At 40.1% G+C, this 23,896-nt stretch overlaps 1 protein-coding gene across 1 annotated transcript in view; it reads right to left on the reverse strand.

Annotated features, from left to right (window-relative positions):
• ADAMTS3 (ADAM metallopeptidase with thrombospondin type 1 motif 3) overlaps positions 1-23,896 on the reverse strand; it is a 288,474-nt gene that overhangs the window by 246,943 nt on the left and 17,635 nt on the right. The window contains exon 3 of the mRNA XM_068975243.1: positions 16,732-17,138. Coding sequence (XP_068831344.1) covers positions 16,732-17,138 — 407 coding nt within the window. The remainder of the gene's footprint in view (positions 1-16,731; positions 17,139-23,896) is intronic.

Below are 23,896 nucleotides of genomic sequence, written 5' to 3' on the forward strand. Positions count from 1 at the left end.
GGTACTAAAGAGGAGGGTGGAGGGAGATTCTGTACAAAAGCATTTATTCAGTTAAAGTTCATAAAACCTAGAAGATGATAGTGAGCAGATTATAGCATGTGACATAGAACTAATGTCCTGTGTCTTCATTCACTGTGTATCTCATCCAATGTTTACTATGCACCTACTATTGTAAGGGATGCTGCCTGGTTTTGAAGACATAGGAGTAAACACTACAGACACAATTCCAACTCTCATGGAGTCTCCAGTTTAGCAGGGTGAGAAAGCATTAAATAATTCACATGTGATCAGTGCTCAGAAAGAAGAGCCATAGGTTGCTGCAGTAACAACCTTGACAAGCAAGTCAATGTGTTTATTTTCTTCCAAGGAATTAGTCCAAAGTATGACATTTATACAATGTCTTTTATTTTAATTCTATATTTTTTTGGCAACATGATGACATGCTGATTTGTATCTGTTTCCTTTGTTTAACAGGAGTAAATCAATTTTAGAGACATACTATACTTCTACTATGCTATTGAACAAAAATATGGGCTTGGATAACTACACCCCAATGTTTGTTTCAGCACTGTTTATGATAGCCAAAACATGGAAGCAACCAAAATGTCCATCCACAGATGAATGGATAAAGAAGATGTGGTGTGTCTGTGTATGCTGAGTCACTTCAGTTGTGTCCAGCTCTGTGTGACCCTATGGACTATAGCCTGCCAGGTTCCTCTGTCTATTAGGTTCCCCACGCAAGAACACCGGAGTGGGTTGCCATGCCCTCCTCCAGGGATCTTCCCGACCCAGGGATTGAACCCGCATCTCTCACGTCTCCTGCATTGGCAGGCAGGGTGGTGCATATACATGCAATAGAATATTAGCCTTTAAAAAGAGTGAAATAGGGCCATTTGCAGCAGCATGGATGGATCTAGAGATTGTCGAGCTGAATGAAGTAGGTCAGATAGGGAGGGAGGTATTGTACAATATCTCTTATATGCAGAATCTTAAAAAAAAAAAGATACAAATGAACTTGTTTGCAAAGCAGAAATAAACTCACTGACTTAGTCATGCAAAAGTTACACACTGGAAAATTTGAAGACACCAATGAGAGGTCTCTAATTCACATTGCAAGCAGCAATCAATCTCCTATTCTAATATTCACACCATTCAATCTGTCAGCATTGGTTTGTTGAGCACACAGTGTACCAAACATTGCTAGAGATCCAGGGAAAAACAGTCCTCATCCTCAGTAGAGAGAGTCCCCCAACAATAAATGTAAAAAATAAATTCAAGATAAATTTGAGATGCCAATAATGGCTGCAAATAGACTAAAAACACTACTATACTATAGACTGGCTGAAGTTTCTGTTCTGGCTAGAATGACCAAAAAATATTTTATGAAGAAATGGAATTTAACACCCAAAGGATGAGATGGAATCTCTATTTGAAGATCTAGACAAGAATGTTCTGAGCTGAAGAGACATTTCTAAAAGGTCAGAGACAGAAAAATAATTGGATTTGAAAAACAAAAGGAAGACCAGAGAGACTGAATATAAGCAAGGGAATGGCACCAGAGAAGTGTGCTGAGACTAGATCTTGTAATACAGTGGTTTCCAAAGGTAGTGTTTGGAACTTGTTAGGAATGCAAATTTTCAGGCTCTTCTTCAGAAACCCCAAAGTGGCACCTAGAAATCTATGGTGCAACAATCCCTTCATGGGATTCTCATCCGCACTAAGGCCTTTTGGAGAGAACAATGATTCTAAAGTCTAGTCACATATTGGGAAGCCCAGGTGGCTCAGTGGTAAAGAATCCACCTGCCTAGCTTGGGGGATGTCAGTTCGATCTCTGGGTAGGGAAGATTCTCTGGAGAAGGAAATGGCAACCCACTCCAGTATTCTTGCCTGAAAAATGCCATGGACAGAGGAGCCTGGTGGGCTACAGTCCATGGGGTTACAAAGAGTCAGACATGACTTAGTGGCTAAATCTCCACCAACACCACCCCAGACAAATGAATTTGTATTTTGGAATTGCTGTTTAGGCCTCTTTATGTTTTAAATAGCTCTTTAGGTGATTATGAGACATAATGATTATTAGAACAACTGACATAGGGTCTTAAAAGTCATGGTAATAATTCTGAATTTTAATTAGAAGTGACTAAAGGGTTCACTTTTCACTTTCATGCATTGGAGAAGGAAATGGCAACCCACTCCAGTATTCTTGCCTGGAGAATCCCAGGGACAGAGGAGCCTAGTGGGCTGCCGTCTATGGGGTCGCACAGAGTCGGACACGACTGAAGTGACTTAGCAGCAAAGGGTTTTAAATAGAGAAAAATTCATCAGATTTAGAAAGGTCACCTCAATTTCTATGTGAAGGGTGAAGAGGGGCAAAAATAGACCAAAAATAAAAAATAGGAGGTCACTGTACTATCCAGGGAAGAGATGACAGGGGTTTATATCAAAGTTGTAGCACTGGAGATTTCGTAAGTAGATTCATAACATGTTTTATAAAACAACTCTCAGATCATGTTTTATAAAACAATTTCAAGACTTACATTATGGATTTTGTGAAAGAAATGAGGAATAAGAGGAATCTGGCATAAGCCTAGGTTTCTGGCTAGAGAATTAGGGTCCAAACTTTCCTTTGAGGACAAAATCACACAGGGGTAGCTGTCAAGGGACCATCTTCAGTCATGTTAAATTTGAGATGGTTATCTGACATCCATGTGGAGAAGCTGAATGGACAGCAGGACATATATCCAAGTCCAGAGGTCAGAGCAGAGGTCAGGGCCAGATGCAGAGGGCCGTTACTGCTTAATGGTATTAGAAGCCATGAAATCACAAGAGATCGTCTAGGCTGAGAGTATAGATACAGCTCAGTGTAGTACTGAGATGGTGTATGGACGGACAGAGTACGGGACTGACTCACGAGAGCTCAAAAGCTGTGATGGCCCCAGACTGCTTAAGCTCAGGACAGCTAGAGAACTCAAGGTCTCCATGTTGCCGCACAGCACAATCCCACCACCAAAGGGAAAAGTGAAAGTCACTCAGTCGTGTACAACTCTTTGCGACTTCACGGACTATACAGTCCATGGAATTCTCTAGGCCAGAGTACTAGAGTGGGTAGCCTTTCCCTTCTCCAGGGGATCTTCCCAACCCAGGGATCGAACACAGGTCTCCCATGTTGCAGGTGGATTCTTTACCAGCTGAGCCACAGGAAAGCCGAAGAATACTGGAGTGGGGAGCCTATCCCTTCTCCAGTGGATCTTCCCAACCCAGGAACCGAACAGGGTCTCTTGCACTGCAAGCGGATTCTTTACCAACTGGGCTATCAGGGAAGCCCAACCAGTTCGCAAAAGCAAAGTCATGTTAGAAAATTGCAAGCACTTGGTAGTGACGATTGGTTACTGAAGAAATTAAAACGAGGATACACTTCAAAGCTCCCCCTACCATCAGAAAATCTTGGCATGAATCAAAAAAGGAATATCAGGATCAGACACATAAAGGTGTTCGTCCAAGTTCACAGTTTCTTTAAGTTTCTGTATTCTGCCAGAACTTGGCCTGGGAAAATGGCCTTCCAAGATGTCCAAAGTATATGTCGCCTCTGGGCAAGGAGACCAAGAGACGAAGTTGCAGTTGTGCGTAGTTAATTCAATCTGGGACTGATGGGTGCTGAGTCAAACTGGCTGGGATGATAACTGGGCTGTGGGCAGGGGCCAAGACAGTATTACAGACCAAAAAAAAAAGTTCCAATTCCTTCCTTGAGAAAGCAAGTCAGCTGGGAAAAGCCAGTATCCAGAATCACTGCACACAAACAAGAAACAGACAGTTGAGTTATGGTGTCTGGCGCTAACTGGGAACGTATTAGAAATGTAAACTTTCAGGTCCATCTACAGACCTACTAAATCAAAAACTCTGAGGTGGCTATAAGCAAGCTATGTTTTAACAAACCCTCAGGAGATCCTGATACACACGAAGATTAGAGGCCCCTTGGGGAAAACAATGACTCTCAACTTTGATTGCATATACCTCAAATGTAACCTATGAGGAACTGTCCCAGGGGAATGACTGCGTCAACAGAGCCGTCACACATTCCTATCCTGGGGTAATTCAGTACTCCTCCTACAACACAGCCAAGGTACAGTCTCTTCTGCTCTTAATATTTTATAAAAATATAATTGTTTCTCTCTCTGCATATGCATACATACACACATACATATGTAGATCGAGAGATAGGTAGGTGGGCAGATAGACAGATTTCTCTCTACACTGATTATTTCCACTTTTCATTAGGAGTTAAGCTATTAATCTCCTCAAATGGTATTAGAAGTTGGGTCCTTTGGAGCCTTCTAGAACACAGGATTTGTTCATAGTTCGTGGATTTAATATAAATTTAAAAAAACAGAAAGAGCATATTAGAGAGTAATCATATCTCAAAAGTGGCACTCATACATGCAATTTACACTCCCAACCATGATAAATGAATAATGATGAGTAGGAAGCAATAATTTCTTCCTTGGCCAGGAATGCACTGTCCACAAGGATAAAGAGAACACAAACTTAGTTACAGAGTTACAGAACATTAGTTCTAGAAGGAATCTCTGGAAACTTAGAGTCAACAGTTTCCTAATTTTAGATCTCTGGGCTTCTAGGAACCAGTGGCGGCAACAATTCAGATCTGGCAATGACTGTCACTGTGTCATAAGGCTGAACAAAACAGTATAGGTTTATGAATAATCAAACCTTTTTACTGGAAAACATCATCAGCCAGTATAAAGAGACTATAATTCATACTTACTGGAAACTTTATGAGCAATTTTGTGTATTTTTGATAGTTAACATGTAAAATTGTTAATTACTTAATAAATAGTTTATCTGGTTTACAAAGTATTTCAAAACATTAGACTGAACAGGCAGAAGAAAAAGAATCACGGATGTCATTCAAACCCCTGATTTTTAAGTATGGGGAAGATTAAGAAGGTAGTTTCATGGGTATAGTTCAAATTTCAAAACATCCTCATAGGTTAACATGTTTCTAAACCTTTTCCAAGCATTGTATATAAAAATGGGCCTATCCTTGAAAATTTTAAATTAGTGGTTAGGATCTAGGACCAATATAAAAGGTTCAGAGACTTCCTACATCATTATGCTAAGCCTGGGTGTGGTTCCATAGATTAAGCCAAAGGTGACCACGACATGCAGCTGACCAAACAGAAACAGAGATCTTACAGTGACTTAATTTTATCTGGATACACATTACTATGATTGGTCTGCTTTTCTGTCTGGGCAGCCAGTTAATATCATCCTCAAAGCTATGTATGAAAAATAAAGGACTATATGAAGCCAAGCAGGATAGCATGATATAATGGCACCCTGTAAGTGAGATCAAATATCCTGCAAGCCCAAAGGAAGTATTACTCCAAGATTTTAATCACTATGTTAAACGCATCTTGTTTTACAGATAATGCTAAATAAAACATTTCACACTGTGTTTGGGTTGTTAACATTTACAGAATCTCTTACTAAGTGCTGTTCTTCATTTTCTCTTAGGCTTAAACTGGGTCCTGCTATATTTTTATGACACCAAGCATCCACTTTTAGAGACATCACCAGACAGAAGTAGGCCTTCCAGAAATGTTTTATATTGGAGTTGGAAAGTCCTATCAGCTAATCAGAAAACTCAAGACCCCAAAAGTCTACTCTGATAATGCCATTTAAGTTTAAAAATGCATTTTTTAGCAATTGGAGCCAGGGACCCACCATGCCACCTTTATCTCCACTGCCATCCCCCACAGTTGCCTCCATAGACTTGTAGAAAATGCTGTATGCTTTTTTTTTCCAAGTAAAACTTTAGACTGGAAACAAAAACAGATATAAGACAGCATATTAACTACCATCAACAAATAAAAGAGATATGAGATAAGATATGAAAACTAGACTCTAAACAACAGCAGTATATACCATCTAATGCCATGGACTCTTTATTGCTATTCCCATAATGTCTTACTCTGAGATTCATAATTTAAAACACTGACCAAAATGAAAAGCCTGAGAGGTGTGTTAAAATTATGACCTATGACTGGACCTATGACTCCATTCCAGCCAGGGTATGGGTTCTATCACACCACTAAAGGCAACTGTTTCCTAAAGCAGGAGTGTACTGTGGGATGCACTGAATGACTGAGTGTTCAAGTGCAAGAAACTGAAGTTTTATAATAATAAGAAGTCCATCACAGTTAGTATGCCTGTGTCAACTGCAAAGAATCTAATACATGGAATAAGATATTTTCACTTTATACTTCTAAGTAGAATCTAAGGAAAAACTTTCTACATGGCAGAGCTATATATTAACAAGATGGAAAGTAGTGAGCTTCTTATCATTAGAAGTCTTCAAGAAAGCACAGATTAGAGTACCCCTCAGAGAAGATGATGCTAAAGGAGCCCTGCCTCAGTTGGAGAAGGTCATCTAAAAGTTACAGGATTTTTACTAGAGTATTCACTTCATAGAAGACTATTTTCCACATGTTATTTCACAGGCTGAGTTGAGTAACTGCAGCACTTTTTTTAACTTTGCAAACTTAATCATAATACAAAAAGCATAGTTGAGCTTTTTATTCTAAACAGTTTCTTCAAGTGCACTGTTGTAGACTGACAATAATAAAACTACCCTTTTAAATTATATTTCTGATTAATCTCTCTATGTTTCTAACAATATTAAAAATCTACAAGCTAATTCATGTCATGACCTCTGTTTACCACCCACACTGTGAGGAACATATTTAGGTAACTTGGGGTGATAGAACTGTTAGGTTTTGTTGTCAACAGACCTGAGTGCCATCCAGCTCTGCACCAACTCTAAACACCTAAAAACAAATTTTGCCACAGGTCATTGAGTCAAAATATTTAATTAAACATTGATTTTTCTCAACATTTTCTATGGTTTTTCATATATATGGGTGCATATATGTATGTTCGTATGTATATAAACATATATGCATGCATATATATATTTCTATACACACACATATACATTTGGTAGAGATGATAAATGACATAAAATAAAATGAGATTTAACACTGAAATCAATTCATTCATTGACAGGGTTATCTTGGTGTGTCTTGTTTTTTGAAAGTTCGGCAAACTTGATCAAATTACTGTTTAGGCTATAAGCAAAAATCACTAAAAAAAACATTAGAAATACTCCTTCGAGAATAGAAAGAAGTAATGCTCAAAATTCTCCAAGCCAGGCTTCAGCAATACGTGAGCCGTGAACTTCCTGATGTTCAAGCTGGTTTTAGAAAAGGTAGAGGAACCAGAGATCAAATTGCCAACATCCGCTGGATGAGAGTTCCAGAAAACTCTAGAAAAGAGTTCCAGAAAAACATCTATTTCTGCTTTATTGACTATGCCAAAGCCTTTGACTGTGTGGATCACAATAAACTGTGGAAAATTCTGAAAGAGATGGGAATACCAGACCACCTGACCTGCCTCTTGAGAAATCTGTATGCAGGTCAGGAAGCAAGTTAGAACTGGACATGGAACAACAGACTGATCCCAAATAGGAAAAGGAGTACGTCAAGGCTGTATATTGTCACCCTGCTTATTTAACTTCTATGCAGAGTACATCATGAGAAACGCTGGGCTGGAGGAAGCACAAGATGGAATCAAGATTGCCGGGAGAAATATCAATAACCTCAGATATGCAGATGACACCACCCTTATGGCAGAAAGTGAAGAGGAACTAAAAAGCCTTTTGATGAAAGTGAAAGAGGAGAGTGAAAAAGTTGGCTTAAAGCTCAACATTCAGAAAACTAAGATCATGGCATCTGGTCCCATCACTTCATGGGAAATAGATGGGGAAACAGTGGAAACAGTGTCAGACTTTATTTTGGGGGGCTGCAAAATCACTGCAGATGGTGACTGCAGCCATGAAATTAAAAGATGCTTACTCCTTGGAAGGAAAGTTATGACCAACCTAGATAGCATATTCAAAAGCAGAGATATTACTTTGCCAACAAAGGTCCATCTAGTCAAGGCTATGGTTTTTCCAGTAGTCATGTATGGATGTGAAAGTTGGACTGTGAAGAAAGCTGAGCACCGAATAATTGATGCTTTTGAACTGTGGTTTTGGAGAAGACTCTTGAGAGTCCCTTGGACTGCAAAGAGATCCAACCAGTCCATCCTAAAGGAGATCAACCCTGGGATTTCTTTGGAAGGACTGATGCTAAAGCTGAAGCTCCAATACTTTGGGCACCTCATGCAAAGAGCTGACTCATTGGAAAAGACCCTGATGCTGGGAGAGATTGGGGGCAGGAGGAGAAGGGGACAACAGAGGATGAGATGACTGGATGGCATCACCGTCTCAATGGACATGAGTTTGAGTGAACTCCGGGAGTTGGTGATGGACAGGGAGGCCTGGTGTGCTGTGATTATTTGGGTCGTAAAGAGTCGGACATGACTGAGTGACTGAACTGAACTGTAGGGATAGGAACATACAGTCAACACAGTAAGAAAGTGAGGAGAACACTTCAGATGGAAGAAGTTACAGCTATGCTGCTGCTGCTGCTAAGTCGCTTCAGTTGTGTCTGACTCTGTGCAACGCTATGGACAGCAGCCCACCAGGCTCCTCTGTCCACAGGATTCTCTAGGCTGGAATACTTGAGTGGGATGCCATTTTCTTCTCCAATTGAAGGAGGTTAAATGAGGCACTTAATTCACCAAACTTGAAAGACTGAAGGACCCAGATGACGGGAGAAGTCAGTTTTTTAAAAATCAACTTTCTTAACCCTCTTAGAAAAAATCTGGGGAACAAATTCTAGGAAAAAAAAAAAAAAAAGCTACTGAGAAAAATCTCGCTAAACTCCAGAGAGAAAGCTCCATGACTTCAGCAAAAACTTTCTACAAAGAAAAGGAACATAATTAAGGAATATGAACCTTGCCCTCCTCTCATCCTGAATATCCATGCAAGCACTGAATTTGGTCTTCATATCCATCTCTAGGATCTGCCCTCCTTTTTTGTCTCTCTCTCCCTCTTGCATTAAACTTGCTCCTGTGCGTGCATGCACACTCAGCCGCTTTGGTCGTGTCTGACTCTTTGGAGCCCCATGGAGTGTAGCCTTCCAAGCTCCTATGTCCATGGGATTCTCCAGGCAAGAATACAGGAGTGGGTGGCCATGCTCTCCTTCAGGTGTTTTTCCTGACCCAGGGATTGAACCCACATCCTCTGTGTCTCCTGCCCTGCAGGTGGATTCTTTACCACTGAGCCACAGGGGAAGCCGCACTTGCTCCTTCATTCAGCTAAACACTGACCAAGACTACTTTGGCTTGCCTATGTATTCATTACGTATATTACAAAGTTCATGAAATCTTCTTATCCCATCCTCTCTTCATGTTTATGGCCATCACAAATATCTCCAACTTTCCTCACAGGCTCTTCCTCTTAGCCATCCCACCCTCTGCCATCATCAGTAGTCACTTTAACATACATGGTTATCTTTCCAATGTCTGGGATCACAAATACTGCTTTCTCCAGGAAGCCTTTTATGATCCTTCCAGGTATAAATAATCTTTTCACCACCTGGATTCTCACATTTCATCTACTCTAGTTTTAGAGCCTATAAAACATTCCGAACGCCTTGTACTTTAGTTCTATTTTTGCATATCTTATATCTAGTACTCCTGGAAGACCAAGGTTATGCCCAGTTTACCTCAGTATTGCCCACAGCAATCAATCTAGCCCTTTACATATCCTAGCTCTTCCAAAAGCTTTATTAACTTTATCAATATTCCTAGAAGCAAAGATGCAGCCACACAATTAACAGTTTTTGCAGTCGAGGACCTTGAGGCTGGGTTTAGTTTGTAAGAACTCTGTGACTTCAAAGCCTGATCATGCACAAAGGTGTCATATCAATATCTTGCTGTGCTTTTGTTCTCGTTTTAATGATAATTTTCTGAGAAGAAGAGGAAATGAAAGATGTTGTCAGCACTATTTTCACAGTTCTTAAAGTATCTTGAGTATTTTTAAAAATCTATATTAAAGTTATAATGAAGTCCTAGTTGCCATGGCACTGAGAAGAATAGGAAGCATTACTTCTGAGGCCAACTTTCCATTCCCTTTTATTTATTTTCTGTTTTCCATTCTTATACAAAGAAAGATGTGAAATACCACATTTATTTTTCCCCAATTTTTAGCTCACCCTTAAATTTAAAAATGTACTATATTAAAGTTAGAGACAGTAATGGGAAATAAATCATAATCAAATTGATGTAAATAAAATCATAAGCCGAAGGGGCTTCCCTGGTGGTTCAGTGGTTAAGAATCTGCCTGCCAATGCAAGGGACACTGGTTCGATCCCTGGTCTGAGAAGATCCTCATGTCATGAGGCAACTAAACCCACGCACCACAGCTACTGAAGCCCAAGCACTCTGTAACCTGTGCTCCGCAACAAGAGAGGCCACTGCCGCGGGAAGCCTGAGCGCCGCAACTAGAGAGCAGGCCCCGCTCGCGAGAACGAAGACCCAGTGCGGCCGAAAATACGAAGAAATGAAATAAACGTAAGATGGACAAGTGGCACCCACAAACACGAATAGTTTACATCAGCCTCAAAATAACTATTAAAAAGAAGTATTTTCAAAATCACATGAAAAAAATATAGCCAAAATTTTGCCAAAGGCTTGACATATGTATAATTCTGGATTTATACAAATTAAGTGCAAAAATGTGAAAATGATCAAAGACTTTGCTAAATCTTTCCACTTCACCACAGGTAAGCATAACCAGGCTGCCTATCTGAGAAGGAAGGCAGGGTAGGAAATGTAACCAACAGCCCAGATCCAGCACAGGCAGGATTAATACTGTCAGCTCCTATGGGGCCAAATCTCAGGTAGGAAGCAATGAGGCTGATCATGGTACTGGTTCTCCCAAACTAATTAAACTAGAGTTCTTATAACCACTTTTTCCTTTCTACTTATGGAAATAAAAGGGTATAGGTGCTATGAGCATCTTCTAACCCTGCATTGCTAAAAACAGCCTAGTGTAGGGGGCTGGAAGTGAAACAAGGTTTCAGTCCTTTGTTCCCCAGATCTACTGACGTGTCTTAAATCAACATGTACATGGTTAAGACACAAAACTCCCTCTATCCCATCAGGAAAATATACATCTTCCATAGACAAGTTCCTTGGGGGGAAAAAAGGTAGGAGGGGACTGGCTTTTAGAGATCAGGTTCTCCTCATAAAAGCAGACGTTCAAACGTCAACATCTAAAGATCAGTCCTTAAAAACTCTAAACCTACTATAAATAGCTACGGATTTGTATCTATTTTTAGTATCAAACATTTCTTCTACCAGATTGAACTGTATTTATAATCACTAGTCAAATATTCTTAATCCCAGGCACACAGGCTCATAATACTTTTTAAAATAGACTTTTTAAAAAGTGCCTCTGCAGTTAGACTTACTGAGATAGGCATAGAGAGGACATGTTTCTGAAGGGACCAAATCTAAAAGCAGAAGTCTTAAGGCACAAAAGTCTGAAGGCTGTTTTCTTTATAAGTTTGTGGTTGTCCACAAAGACTTCATTTGGCCATGCCCCAAATCTAAAAAGGGTAAATTACTTCCAATACTAATCAAATGTGACTATCACATATTTTAGAAAAGAGGTTTTGCCTATAGCTCCCAAATTTTAAGCTTCCAAGACTCCCTAACCTAACAGTGGAGTTTTCCTATTAGAAGCTTCAGGATGGCTAAGAGTGGTTTCGAATAAGAACAAGGTAGGATAAACAGGAGTTAGGTGGGAAAAAAAAAAAAAAAAAACTATGTTTTTACTGGCCTTTCCTGAGTTTATCCATTTTACATATTATTTTATTAGATAACCCCTATTGATTTCATTTGAGAAGGACCTGGCAACCCACTCCAGTATTCTGGCCTGGAGAATCCCATGGACAGAGGAGCCTGGCAGGATATAGTCCATAGCACTGCAAAGAACCAGACACAACTGAAACAACTTACCATGCACACACACACAGTGATTTCATTTGGAGGAAGGATTTCAAATGTTGCAAAATATTGAAAATTTCTGTCCTTGATCATAAAGTCAGCCCACAAGGAAATCATTGAGTTGGATAGTCCAAAATAGCCATCACCAGTCAGTTCTTCCATTCTCAACCAGTTTCCTCTGATGACAATCCAGAGCAATTAACAAAGGGATATTGTTCTCATAAGTCTAGAAAAATCCAGTTCCCTTATGTTACGAACATATGACATAAAGACTACTAACCAAATAACCCTTTATTTTGGCAAATTTGAAGACCACAAAATATGATTGTGAGCCGCCACTACTCACAGGGGAGATTTAATAGTGTTACAGGGCCAATGCTAGGGCTCTGTGGAATAAAGAAATCTATTTTCAGCTGGAATTCTCAGCCAGAAGCATCTTCCCACTCAGAAGTGTGTGAAATGCTTGCCATCACCATGACTCCTGACCACTGGACTCTCACTGCAGAGATGCAGAAGCAGAAAGGTAACACACATCAATGGCCTCCAGCCAAAGACCACTAGGAACTCATCTGCAGTTGACAAACTGGGTTTATTATGTTGCCGGGAGCCAGAACACACACCAGAGGGAAGCATAAGCATCTCAGTAAGAGAACTTTAGAAAGAACCTATTAACAGGATTTAGGCTTTGGCAGGATAATTTGGAGGAGGATCTAGAGAATTGGGCTTTTTAAAAATTGGATGCTGTCAGAAAACAAGGACAACTCCATGACTGAATATCATAACAATTCTCACTTACAGTAGGGTATACTAGGGCAGACATAAAGCTGTAATTGGTAAAGAATTAGCTATCACTCATAAAAGATAATCTTGACAAAGATTCAAAAAAGGTCATGCTAGACAGAACAGATACGGTTCTTGGCCACAGTGGGTGAAAATCACTGTTAATTCCTTCATGCAGAACACTTTGATGCTGATTTCAGAAACGCACAGAATAATATTTTAGATATCATGTATATCTATGTCTGGGCTTCCCTGGTGGTGAAGGTGATAAAGAATCTGCCTGCAATGCAGGAGACCTAGATTTGATCCCTGGGTTGGGAAGATCCCCTGGAGAAAGGAATGGCTACTCACTCCAGCATTCTTGTCTAGAGAACCACATGGACAGAAAAGCCTGGTGGGCTACAGTCCATGGGGTCACAGAGTCAGACACTATTCTGACATCTTTTTTATATCACATTCTAGACCTTGGCTATGCATATGTCACTTAAGGCAATTTTCTCTCTTCCTCCATAATGTCCAAGTTAAGGGAGCTTTCCTGTGATCATTTCACGCTGCTGCTGCTGCTGCTAAGTTGCTTCAGTCATGTCCAACTCTGTGTGACCCCATAGACGGCAGCCCACCAGGCTCCCCCGTCCCTGGGATTCTCCAGGCAAGAACACTGGAGTGGGTTGCCATTTCCTTCTCCAATGTCTTCTCCGGATCATTTCATAGTTACCTGGAATAAGTAGTATTCAGTCAAGTTTCTGATGTTCAGAGGAATAGGAACAGCTAAGTATTACTACTTGCTTTTCAAACTATCTGGGGTAAATTGTTTCTTTTCTCCCGGATTGGCCTTGGGCTGATAATTTTGTAAAATACAAGGAAAACTAATTACTAGGAAAAAACAAAAAAGACACAAAATAGCAGCTTCAGCTTTTTTTTTTTTTTTTTACTGTTAGGTCCAACACAAGTATAATAACTATGTCAAGGTGTCACAAAGTTTCTTTATATAGTCTCACCTTCAGTATTTATCTTGACCTGGGTGTATGGACACTCTTTGAGCAGTACTGTTATTTTATTTTATTTTTTAAAAATCACAGCTTTCTGTTTAATGTAAATTAATTCTGTCTCAGACTGCTACCTATTTCAAATATATATAGTTTGCCGCAAGGTAGCATTAGAGAAAAAGAGGTAAGGAGTTTCACTCAGGGAAAAGGCCATGGGAAGAGCTTCCCAATCTCAGTGAAAAATAAATACCTGTGGCTGCTCCTTATGACTAAGAGTTTCAAAAGACCCACACAGATAATCAGATCACAGGAATCCCATCAACAATAATCTACAATAGACCCATCCAGATAGGGCTTCACTGGCATTCTCTTCCATGTCAGGAAACTTCACTTCATCTTGCTGAGCAGAGATGGTCCCATTGGCATTTTTAGGCCAGCAGGGGCTCTGCTTTCTGCTAAGACAACTTAGATTTGGTTATAATCCCAGAGTTTCCCAGGGAAATGGCTTTCTAGCCCATCAGCTTAATCCTCAGGCAGCTATGTGATCTCAGCATCCCTGTTCCTCTTCCTAAGGTCAAGAAGGTCAAACTTAAATCCCCTACACAGCAAGTTAAAGGAATAAAAAAGGGTTTCAGAATCTGCTAATTAGCCAAGTTTATTTACATTCACATCAGTTTTACTTCCTGCTGTATTCCAGCTAATGTGCTTATTCTATCCAATGCAATTTTAAGAATTTGTCCCCAGCTTAATGAAGTAGTAGTCATCACTCTATTGATCTGCTCTCTATTACTGAGCTTTAGTCCCACCATCATCTTCATTCTTCCTCCATAGCTGCTATGAGCTGGAAACTCTAAAAAGCCTTCTGTTCAGGTACACCCGCATAGTCAGCACTGCCTGCTATAGGCTGGACTCCTCTCTTTTCCAAGGTCAAGCTCAAGGCCTGAGACATGTATGCCTGCTTAGAAACTCTGTCCCCATTCATAAAATCTCTCCAGAAGATACTTCCCTTCATCACAACTTTTTTTAAGTTGAACATAATTCTAGTATGCATATGTGTGTGTGTGTATACACATACATGTATACCAGATATTTTGACACTTAAAATCTATGGCAAATTTAACCTCTTTGAGCTCCATGAGAATGGTAATCATGACCATTCCTTTCATCATTTCACAATGTCTGGAATAGCACTTGCCCAGAATTGACTTCTCAGAAATAGGTTTTGATTAATTAAAGGATCAAAGAATGGAACAAATAAATACACTGGTTGAGCTGTGCACACACACACAAACAGACACACTGTGTCAATGTACACATGTCAACAATTAGCACCATACCTTAAAAATGAGAAACCAATCCTAATATTAATATATATGCATACTTTATACCTATTTTCCTCTTCCTTACAACTATTGCCCTATATTTCTGTATCTATGATTTGATAATTTGACATGTACAGTAAGAAAAATAGTGACTGCTAAGTCAGGTTTAAAAATTCACTATTAAAATAATTTTCTTGCCTTTTGCCTTCCTTAAACTGATTTTCAAGTTTCAAATTTCCTAGTCCAAGCTTCAGTCTTAACCAGGGAGATAAGAAGTACTTTAAAATAACATTGAATTAAGTTTTATACTCAATATACTTTACTTAGAAGTATTATAAAATAGAACCTTTTATAGAATTTATTTCCTCTTATACTCTAGTAGTGTTGAATCAAGCTCTTAGTGAATATTTTAAACTTTGTCTTCTAGAAGATGTTTTCTTTCTATTGTTTTCGTCAGTAATTTAGTTGTCAGATCTATTAAACATTTGTGCAGAATGAGAAGAATCTCAGAGATTCCTTGTGCCTTCAAACCCTATAGCATGGTCTAGCACCAAATGTGATGCTGTGACTCTTAAACTCAAAGGGTCCAACTAGGAGACCTGCCACACATGCTCTATTCAGTTTTCCGTTCAGGCTTCTAAAGCCCTATAGAACATCTGGAGGCAGTACAAGACCTCCAAATAAAGCCTGCCACCATGAACCCACCAGGCCTTGAGTAAAAAATATGGCATCATAACTTCTTTGGGTTGTGCTTATGCATTAAAGGGATAGTAGCAGAAGATTCAAGGTACTGTTAGGGGACCAGCCAAGGCCGAAGGAATACAAGGATTGTTTTGAGAACTCCCAGAAGAGAGACAGAACAAAGAGAATAGCTGTGAACTCCCAAGAAACAGCAGCCTGGCAACCACAGAAAGAAAAATGGTTGCTCTTTTTGAACAAAGGCTTGGAGTCAACTATGAATGGAAGAGGCATAAACATTGACACACTTCTCAAATAACATCTGGAGATAGAAGACAAAAATATTTCACATCTTCAGAGCGTGTGAAGAAGGGTCAGTTACTATTAGCCTCAACCACAAAAGTGAAGAACAATATATGGCTATTTCATTCAAAAGCAAGAGAAAACGAATCAAAGCCACCACAGAGAGAGAACTCCACCTCAGGTTCATACACTAATGCCATTTGAACAAATTCTGCCAGAGAAGCACCATTTCCCATTTCAGCAGGCTGCTGCTGCTGCTGCGGCTACATCGCTTCTTCTGCGGGGTGTGCAAAAGAATGCTTGCTAAATATTTTCTTTAATAAAATACCTAATGTTTCCTCACAAGAAGGGAAATACTATCATTTTGAAGGAATCTATGCTTCTTTAAAAAGTTGTCAGGATGATTTTAAAGAAATACGGAAATAAAATTCCCAATGGGACGCAAGTGGACATATAAGCAAAGAATGCTAAAATAGTTGTCTTTGGTTTCTTAGGCTAATGTCTTCATGTCAAAATGAAGCCAAAGCACACATCTTTGACAGTGAAATGCTTTCTAATGTTTCTTCCTGAACTTGAAATATAATAATGAGGCTTTCTTTCCACCTCTACCTTCCAAACCATGCTGAAGCCATGCTGCACTTCCAAACACCTGCAAACACAGAGACACAAAAGGCAAGGAGTCTTACCAGACCATCACAGTTGCTAATGGCAACAGAAGTTCCTGGAATGTCCATGATGTCACCAACATAAGCACAGTTGGTCTGCAAAGGCTCTGTTTTCCAGATTCTGTCCGAAGTACTTCCTGGTTGATGGTCATTAATGGGGTTGGTTATATTCCCAGGCACTGGAGATGCCTCATGCCATTCCACAACAGCACCAGGAGCTACCAGCTGAGTGTTGGGCTTCAGTCGCAGATGAAAATCTCTTCCGAATGCCGTGACGTTAAAGAACAATTGCTCAGAGTTGGAAGACACGTCCCTCGTTGACCTCTTTTTGTGATTTGCAGAAAGAATGTGGGAGAGATAGCGTCCTTCAAAATTTGTGCTGACAGGAGTCACCAGCTCATACTCTCTCTGTCTCTTTATTGGTAAATCTGTGGGGTGAAAAAACAGAACTGTAGAATCCTGTGTAACAAGAGAACACGGGAGGATGTAACACAGGCATCAAGGGCCCAGCTCACAAGACCACACCTCAAGTTGCATAGTAAATATATTCTTGAATCGTCTCATAAGCAGTAGGTTGTGAGAACTCAAATCATTTCTCAAACACATTTAGGTAACTCTGTGTTAATCATTTTTTTTTAATTTTTAAAAAATTTCACTACATGTGGATACCATGTCATTTATGTGTTTGAGAATATGAATAAAATAACTTTCCATAAATTGTATCAAGCTTGCTTATAATCAAGACATACACTCAATTAATGTATCATTGACATAACTAATAACTGCTATAGACTTTTAACAAGCTTGCTACTATGTAGAAGATATTTTTCCTAATTGCTTTTATTTTTTCTTTGTAAGAATCCTAGAATTTATACTTATCACAATAGTTTTGTGTATTAAACACAATGTACTTTGTACTATATCTACCATTGGCCTGTAATTTATACACTGCAGCTTATGGCGCTGCAAATGATACATATTTTTCTACCATACCAACCCTAATAAGCATACTTCACAGGTAAGGAAACTGAGATTCAGGAGGTGTGTGTCCAAGGTCACATAACTGTGAAGCTCAGCTATATCTTCACATTGCACTCCAAAGCCCATACACTTCCTCTGCTTTATCATGTTTGTGTCCCATAAATCACAGAACATTCTCAGCAAATGAGGAGAATGGAGTAAAAAGAACCATCTATAAGTTGAATACACAAGTACTGGTTAGTCAAGAGCAAACAGCACTGTTATTTTGTACCATACTCCTTGCACGGGAAAGATCCTCATTTGAATACGAATCCAATATTAAGGGTCCACTTTATAACATGGGTGGCCACTCACATGTTTAACTGAATTGCACAATTAGAATGTAACTGTTTGGCCAAGTTTAGCCAAACGTGAGTATTGTGTCCACTAAGATGCAAACATCCTTGGGAAAGGCAATACATTAAATGAACCGTTTCTTCCTTAACAGAAACAATTTTGAAGGCAGAAGGAAACAAGCAAGGCAACAAGAATGAAGAAAGAACACATGGAAAGGAAAATCTAAGAGCATGAATTTAAAAGTTCTCCACTTTCATAATTCTAGCCTCAGACAGCCCTATAGGCATGACAAAGTAGGTATGAAAAAAACTATATGATTCACAAAGATTCCTCACCTATGGAAGCTTCATGATGTTATCTAATACATTAGCATATTGGACCCATAAATGAATCTACAGCCTATGTTCTTAAAGTGTTTTATAAAATCACTGTGAAAGGTGAAGTCACTCAGTCGTGTCCAACTCTTTAAGACCCCATGGACTGTAGCCCACCAAGCTCCTCCATCCATGTGATTTTCCACACTGGAGTGGGTTGCCATTTCCTTCTCCAGGGTATCCCTCTGACCCAGGGATCAAACTAGGGTCTTCCACATTGCAGGCAGACTCTACCATCTGAGACACCAGGGAATCCCATAAAGTGAAAGTCACTCAGTCATGTCCAGCTCTTTGTGATCCCACAAACTATACAGTCCTTGGAATTCTCCAGGCCAGAATACTGGAGTGGGTAGCTCTTCCCTTCTCCAGGGGATCTTCCCAACCCAGGGATCGAACCCAGATCTCCCACATTGCAGGTAGATTATTTACCAGCTGAGCTACCAGAGAGGCCCCAACAATCACTAAGTTTTCATTATTTTCCTACTTTTTAAATAACTCAAACAACACGTAAAGTACCAGAAGACAAATGAAGGTATTTTGCAACCTGGAAATTCCTTGAGTGCATGTTTGTTACCATTACACCACTTATAATGACCAGTGCATTTAAACATAATACCTGTTTTTATCAAGTGTATACAGCAAGTGACACAGTTGTACATATTCACTAGGCAGAGAAGGAGTGAGGAGGGTCATATCACAGAGTAAAGTGAAGCCTGCTTCCAGGGAGCAGAAGCAACCCAATTCCTGCCTCTCTACAGTCTCTCTACATCATGAAGACCTGCATAGGTGTTGGTGTATGCACAGACACACAGATTCGGTCTCCCTTACAACCAAATCCATGAGAACACTTTCATAAATTCTGGCTGAGAGAAATAACTTCAAATTTGAGAGAATGCACTCAAGTGTCACAGAAGCAGGGTGATGGAGGGAGAAGCTTCCACAGGAAGGGATGAACTGGGCTCTTGGAGGTGGACTGACACAGCCAACCCCAAACTAATTCCTGGAGGATAAGTAATTCCCCATTTAACTCAGTATTCCCAATATCATCTCATACACGACTTTGTCCTCGCCAGGGTCTCTTATCAGTAGGATGTGTTTACCATGTATGAGTTAGTAATGCAGGTAACTAGAGCACATTTGCTTCATCTCTGCTGATCCACAACACTGACTTAACTATCCACGGCCCAGGAGCATCTCGCTGCATCAATGATTCCAGTTGTAACTCATTCTTTAACCATCGGTTTACTGTTTCGGAGAAAGAAAGAACAACATTTCATTTTAATGCACGGATTTCTCATCTCCATTGAAGGGAATTCACGCAACCAAAATCTAGACAATATACTGATGCCTGGATTAAGCAACAGAACAATTAGAAAATTTAGGAAAAATGCAGGGCATCTCCTCCACACCTAAGAGGATACCCAGCGTTTCATACTGACAGTAAGCCATATATCCTAAATTTTCTAGGGCGAATTCATTTTTCCACTGTCAGACAATATGTTCTGAACTTTTATTCAAAATAAGAATGGTATGTTTGTATAGAGCTTTGTCTTATCCAACTTTAAATAATAAACCATTCCTAAAATGTACACATAAGAAACACTTTTGAAATTAAACTCTGAATGAGTCATTTCCCAGGTGGGAATTAAAGAAAAAGATGCATTTAATATTCCCTCAAGCTACCACCCCGTAGGACAGGAGTTAATGGAACTGACAAAGGAGCTACCCAGTCACCGGCCATGTATTACAGAATAAATACCAGGCACTGTGCTTGGTCCTGGGGAATAAACCTTCTCTAGTTCTTACAACAATCACAGTTGGTAAGTATTATTACCCTTAATTTATAAATGAGAAAGCAGACCAAGAAAGCCTAACACATAGCAAACAAGGAGCCAAAGAAAATTTTCATTTCTGATCATCTTGACACTGAAGATCACACTCATTCACAATAGAGGAACATCTTGCTGGCAATTTCTAATTGAAGACCTGAGTTATAAAGGAAAACAAGAATGATGATGGCCTATCTGCAGCCAACCAACCAATTTTTCCTCTACTGCAGCTTTAAAAACTTTGTAAAAGGCTCTTAAATTCTAGGTCTTGGGGAGAAAAATAAAGGGACGGGTGGGTAAAGCTCAAAGTTATCAATGGTAATCTCACGCTACAATCACATATGCAACCAATGTTAATTTACTGCATTCAGAAATGATACATTTCCCAGCACCAAATACTTCCACAAAGCAACACAGTGTAGGGCCAAGGAACAGATTACAGTGTTAGAAAGCAGCAAGTCTACACGGGAACTTGAGCAAGTTCTTTATTCTAAAGGCTCAGCTTCCTCAATTGTTAACCACTGCTGCTGCTGCTGTTGCTGCTAAATCACTTCAGTCGTGTCCGACTCTGTGCGACCCCATAGACGGCAGCCCACCCGGCTCTCCCATCCCTGAGATTCTCCAGGCAAGAATACTGGAGTGGGTTGCCATTTCCTTCTCCAATGCATGAAAGTGAAAGTGAAAGGGAAGTCGCTCAGTCCTGTCTGACTCCTAGTGACCCCATGGACTGCAGCCTACCAGGCTCCTCTGTCCATGGGATTTTCCAGGCAAGAGTACTGGAGTGGTTTGCCATTGCCTTCTCCACAATTGTTAACTAGAGGTTAGTAATAGTTATAATGTCATAGGAGAGGTTTAAATGAGATTAAAATTTAAAACTAAAGGATTCTGTAAGTTTTAACTATTTTAACTTAAATGTAAATTAGCTACTTATTAGGATTCTCCAGGCAAGAGTACTGGAGTGGGTTGCCATTTCCTTCTCCAGGGGATCTTCCCAACCCAGGGATTGAACCCAGGTCTCCCACATTCCAGGCAGACACTTTAACTTCTGAGCCACCAGGGAAGTCCATTCAAATATTCAGTTCAGATCACTTCAGTCGCTCAGTTGCGTCCAACTCTTTGAGACGCCATGAATCGCCGTACGCCAGGCCTCCCTGTCCATCACTAATACCCGGAGTTCACTCAGACTCACATCCATCGAGTTGGTGATGCCATCCAGCCATCTCATCCTCTGCTGTCCCCTTCTCCTCCTGCCCCCCAATCCCTCCCAGCATCAGGGTCTTTCCCAATGAGTCAACTCTTCACATAAGGTGGCCAAAGTACTGGAGTTTCAGCTTCAGCATCATTCCTTCCAAAACAATCCCAGGTCTGATCTCCTCTAGAATAGACTGGTTGGATCTCCTTGCAGTCCAAGGGACTCTCAAGAGTCTTCTCCAACACCACAGTTCAAAAGCATCAGTTCTTCAGCGCTCAGCCTTCTTCACAGTCCAACGCTCACATCCATACATGACCACTGGAAAAACCATAGCCTTGACTAGACGGACCTTAGTCAGCAAACTAATGTCTCTACTTTGCATTATGATATCTATGTTGGTCATAACTTTCCTTCCAAGGAGTAAGCGTCTTTTAATTTCATGGCTGCACTCACCATCTGCAGTGATTTTGCAGCCCAAAAAAATAAAGTCTGACACTGTTTCCACTGTTTCCCCGTCTATTTCCCATGAAGTGATGGGACCAGATGCCATGATCTTTGTTTTCTGAATGTTGAGCTTTAAGCCAACTTTTTCACTCTCCTCTTTCACTTTCATCAAAAGGCTTTTTAGTTCCTCTTCACTTTCTGCCAAAAGGGTGGTAACATCTGCATATCTGAGATTATTGATATTTTCCCCAGCAATCTTGATTCCAGCTTGTGATTCTTCAGGCCCAGCGTTTCTCATGACGTATTCTGTATAGAAGTTAAATAAGCAGGATGACAATATACAGCCTTGACGTACTCCTTTTCCTATTTGGAACCAGTCTGTTGTGCCATGTCCAGTTCTAACTGTTGCTTCCTGACCTGTATATAGGTTTCTCAAGAGGCAGGTCAGGTGGTCTGGTATTCCCATCTCTTTCAGAATTCTCCACAGTTTATTGTGATCCACATAGTCAAAGGCTTTGGCATAGTTAATAAGGCAGAAATAGATGTTTTTCTGGAACTCTTTTGCTTTTTCGATGATCCAGCGGATGTTGGCCATTTGATAGCTGGTTCCTCTGCCTTTTCTAAAACCAGCTTGAACATCAGGAAGTTCACGGTTAATGTATTACTGAAGCCTGGCTTGGAGAATTTTGAGCATTACTTTACTAGCGTGTGAGATGAGTGCAATTGTGCGGTAGTTTGAGCATTCTTTGGCATTGCCTTTCTTTGGGATTGGAATGAAAACTGACCTTTTCCAGTCCTGTGGCCACTGCTGAGTTTTCCAAATTTGCTGGCATATTGAGTGTAGCACTTTCACAGCATCATCTTCCAGGATTTGAAATAGCTCAACTGGAATTTCATCACCTCCACTAGCTTTGTTTGTAGTGATGCTTTCTAAGACCCACTTGACTTCACATTCCAGGATGTCTGGCTCTAGGTGAGTGATCACACCATCGTGATGATCTTGGTCTTAAAAATCTATTTTGTGCAGTTCTGTGTATTCTTGCCACCTCTTCTTAATATTTCTACTTCTGTTAGATCCATACCATCTGTCATTTATTGTGCCCATCTTTGCATGAAATGTTCCCTTGGTATCTCTAATTTTCTTGAAGAGATCTCTAGTCTTTCCCATTCTGTTGTTTTCCTCTATTTCTTTGCATTGATAGCTACAGTAGGCTTTCCTATGTCTTCTTGCTATTCTTTGGAACACTGCATTCAGATGCTTATATCTTTCCTTTTCTCCTTTGCTTTTTGCTTCTCTTCTTTTCACAGCTATTTGTAAGGCCTCCCCAGACAGCCATTTTGCTTTTTTGCATTTCTTTTCCATGGGGATGGTCTCGATCCCTGTCTCCTGTACAATGTCACAAGTCTCAGTCAATAGTTCATCAGGCACTCTATCTATCAGATCTAGTCCCTTAAATCTATTTCTCACTTCCACTGTATAGTTGTAAGGGATTTGATTTAGGTCATACCTGAATGGTTTAGCGGTTTTCCCTACTCTCTTCAATTTAAGTCTGAGTTCAGCAATAAGGAGTTCATGATCTGAGCCACAGTCAGCTCCTGGTCTTGTTTTTTTTGACTGTATAGAGCTTCTCCATCTTTGGCTGCAAAGAATATAATCAGTCTGATTTCAGTATTGATCATCTGGTGATGTCCATGTGTAGAGTCTTCTGTTGTGTTGTTGAAGAGGGTGTTTGCTATGACCAGTGCATTTTCTTGGCAAAACTCTGTTAGTCTTTGCCCTGCTTCATTCCATATTCCAAAGCCAAATTTGCCTGTTACTCCAGGTGTTTCTTGACTTCCTACTTTTGCATTCCAGTCCCCTATAATGAAAAGGACATCTTTTGGGGGTGTTATTTCTAAAAGGTCTTGTAGGTCTTCATAGAACTGTTCAACTTCAGCTTATTCAGCATTACTGGTTGGGGCATAGACTTGGATTAATGTGATATTGAATGTGGTCCACTGGAGAAGGGAATGGCAAACCACTTCAGTAT

This window comes from Capricornis sumatraensis, chromosome 7, assembly GCF_032405125.1.
Source record: "Capricornis sumatraensis isolate serow.1 chromosome 7, serow.2, whole genome shotgun sequence".
Lineage (NCBI taxonomy): Eukaryota > Metazoa > Chordata > Mammalia > Artiodactyla > Bovidae > Capricornis > Capricornis sumatraensis.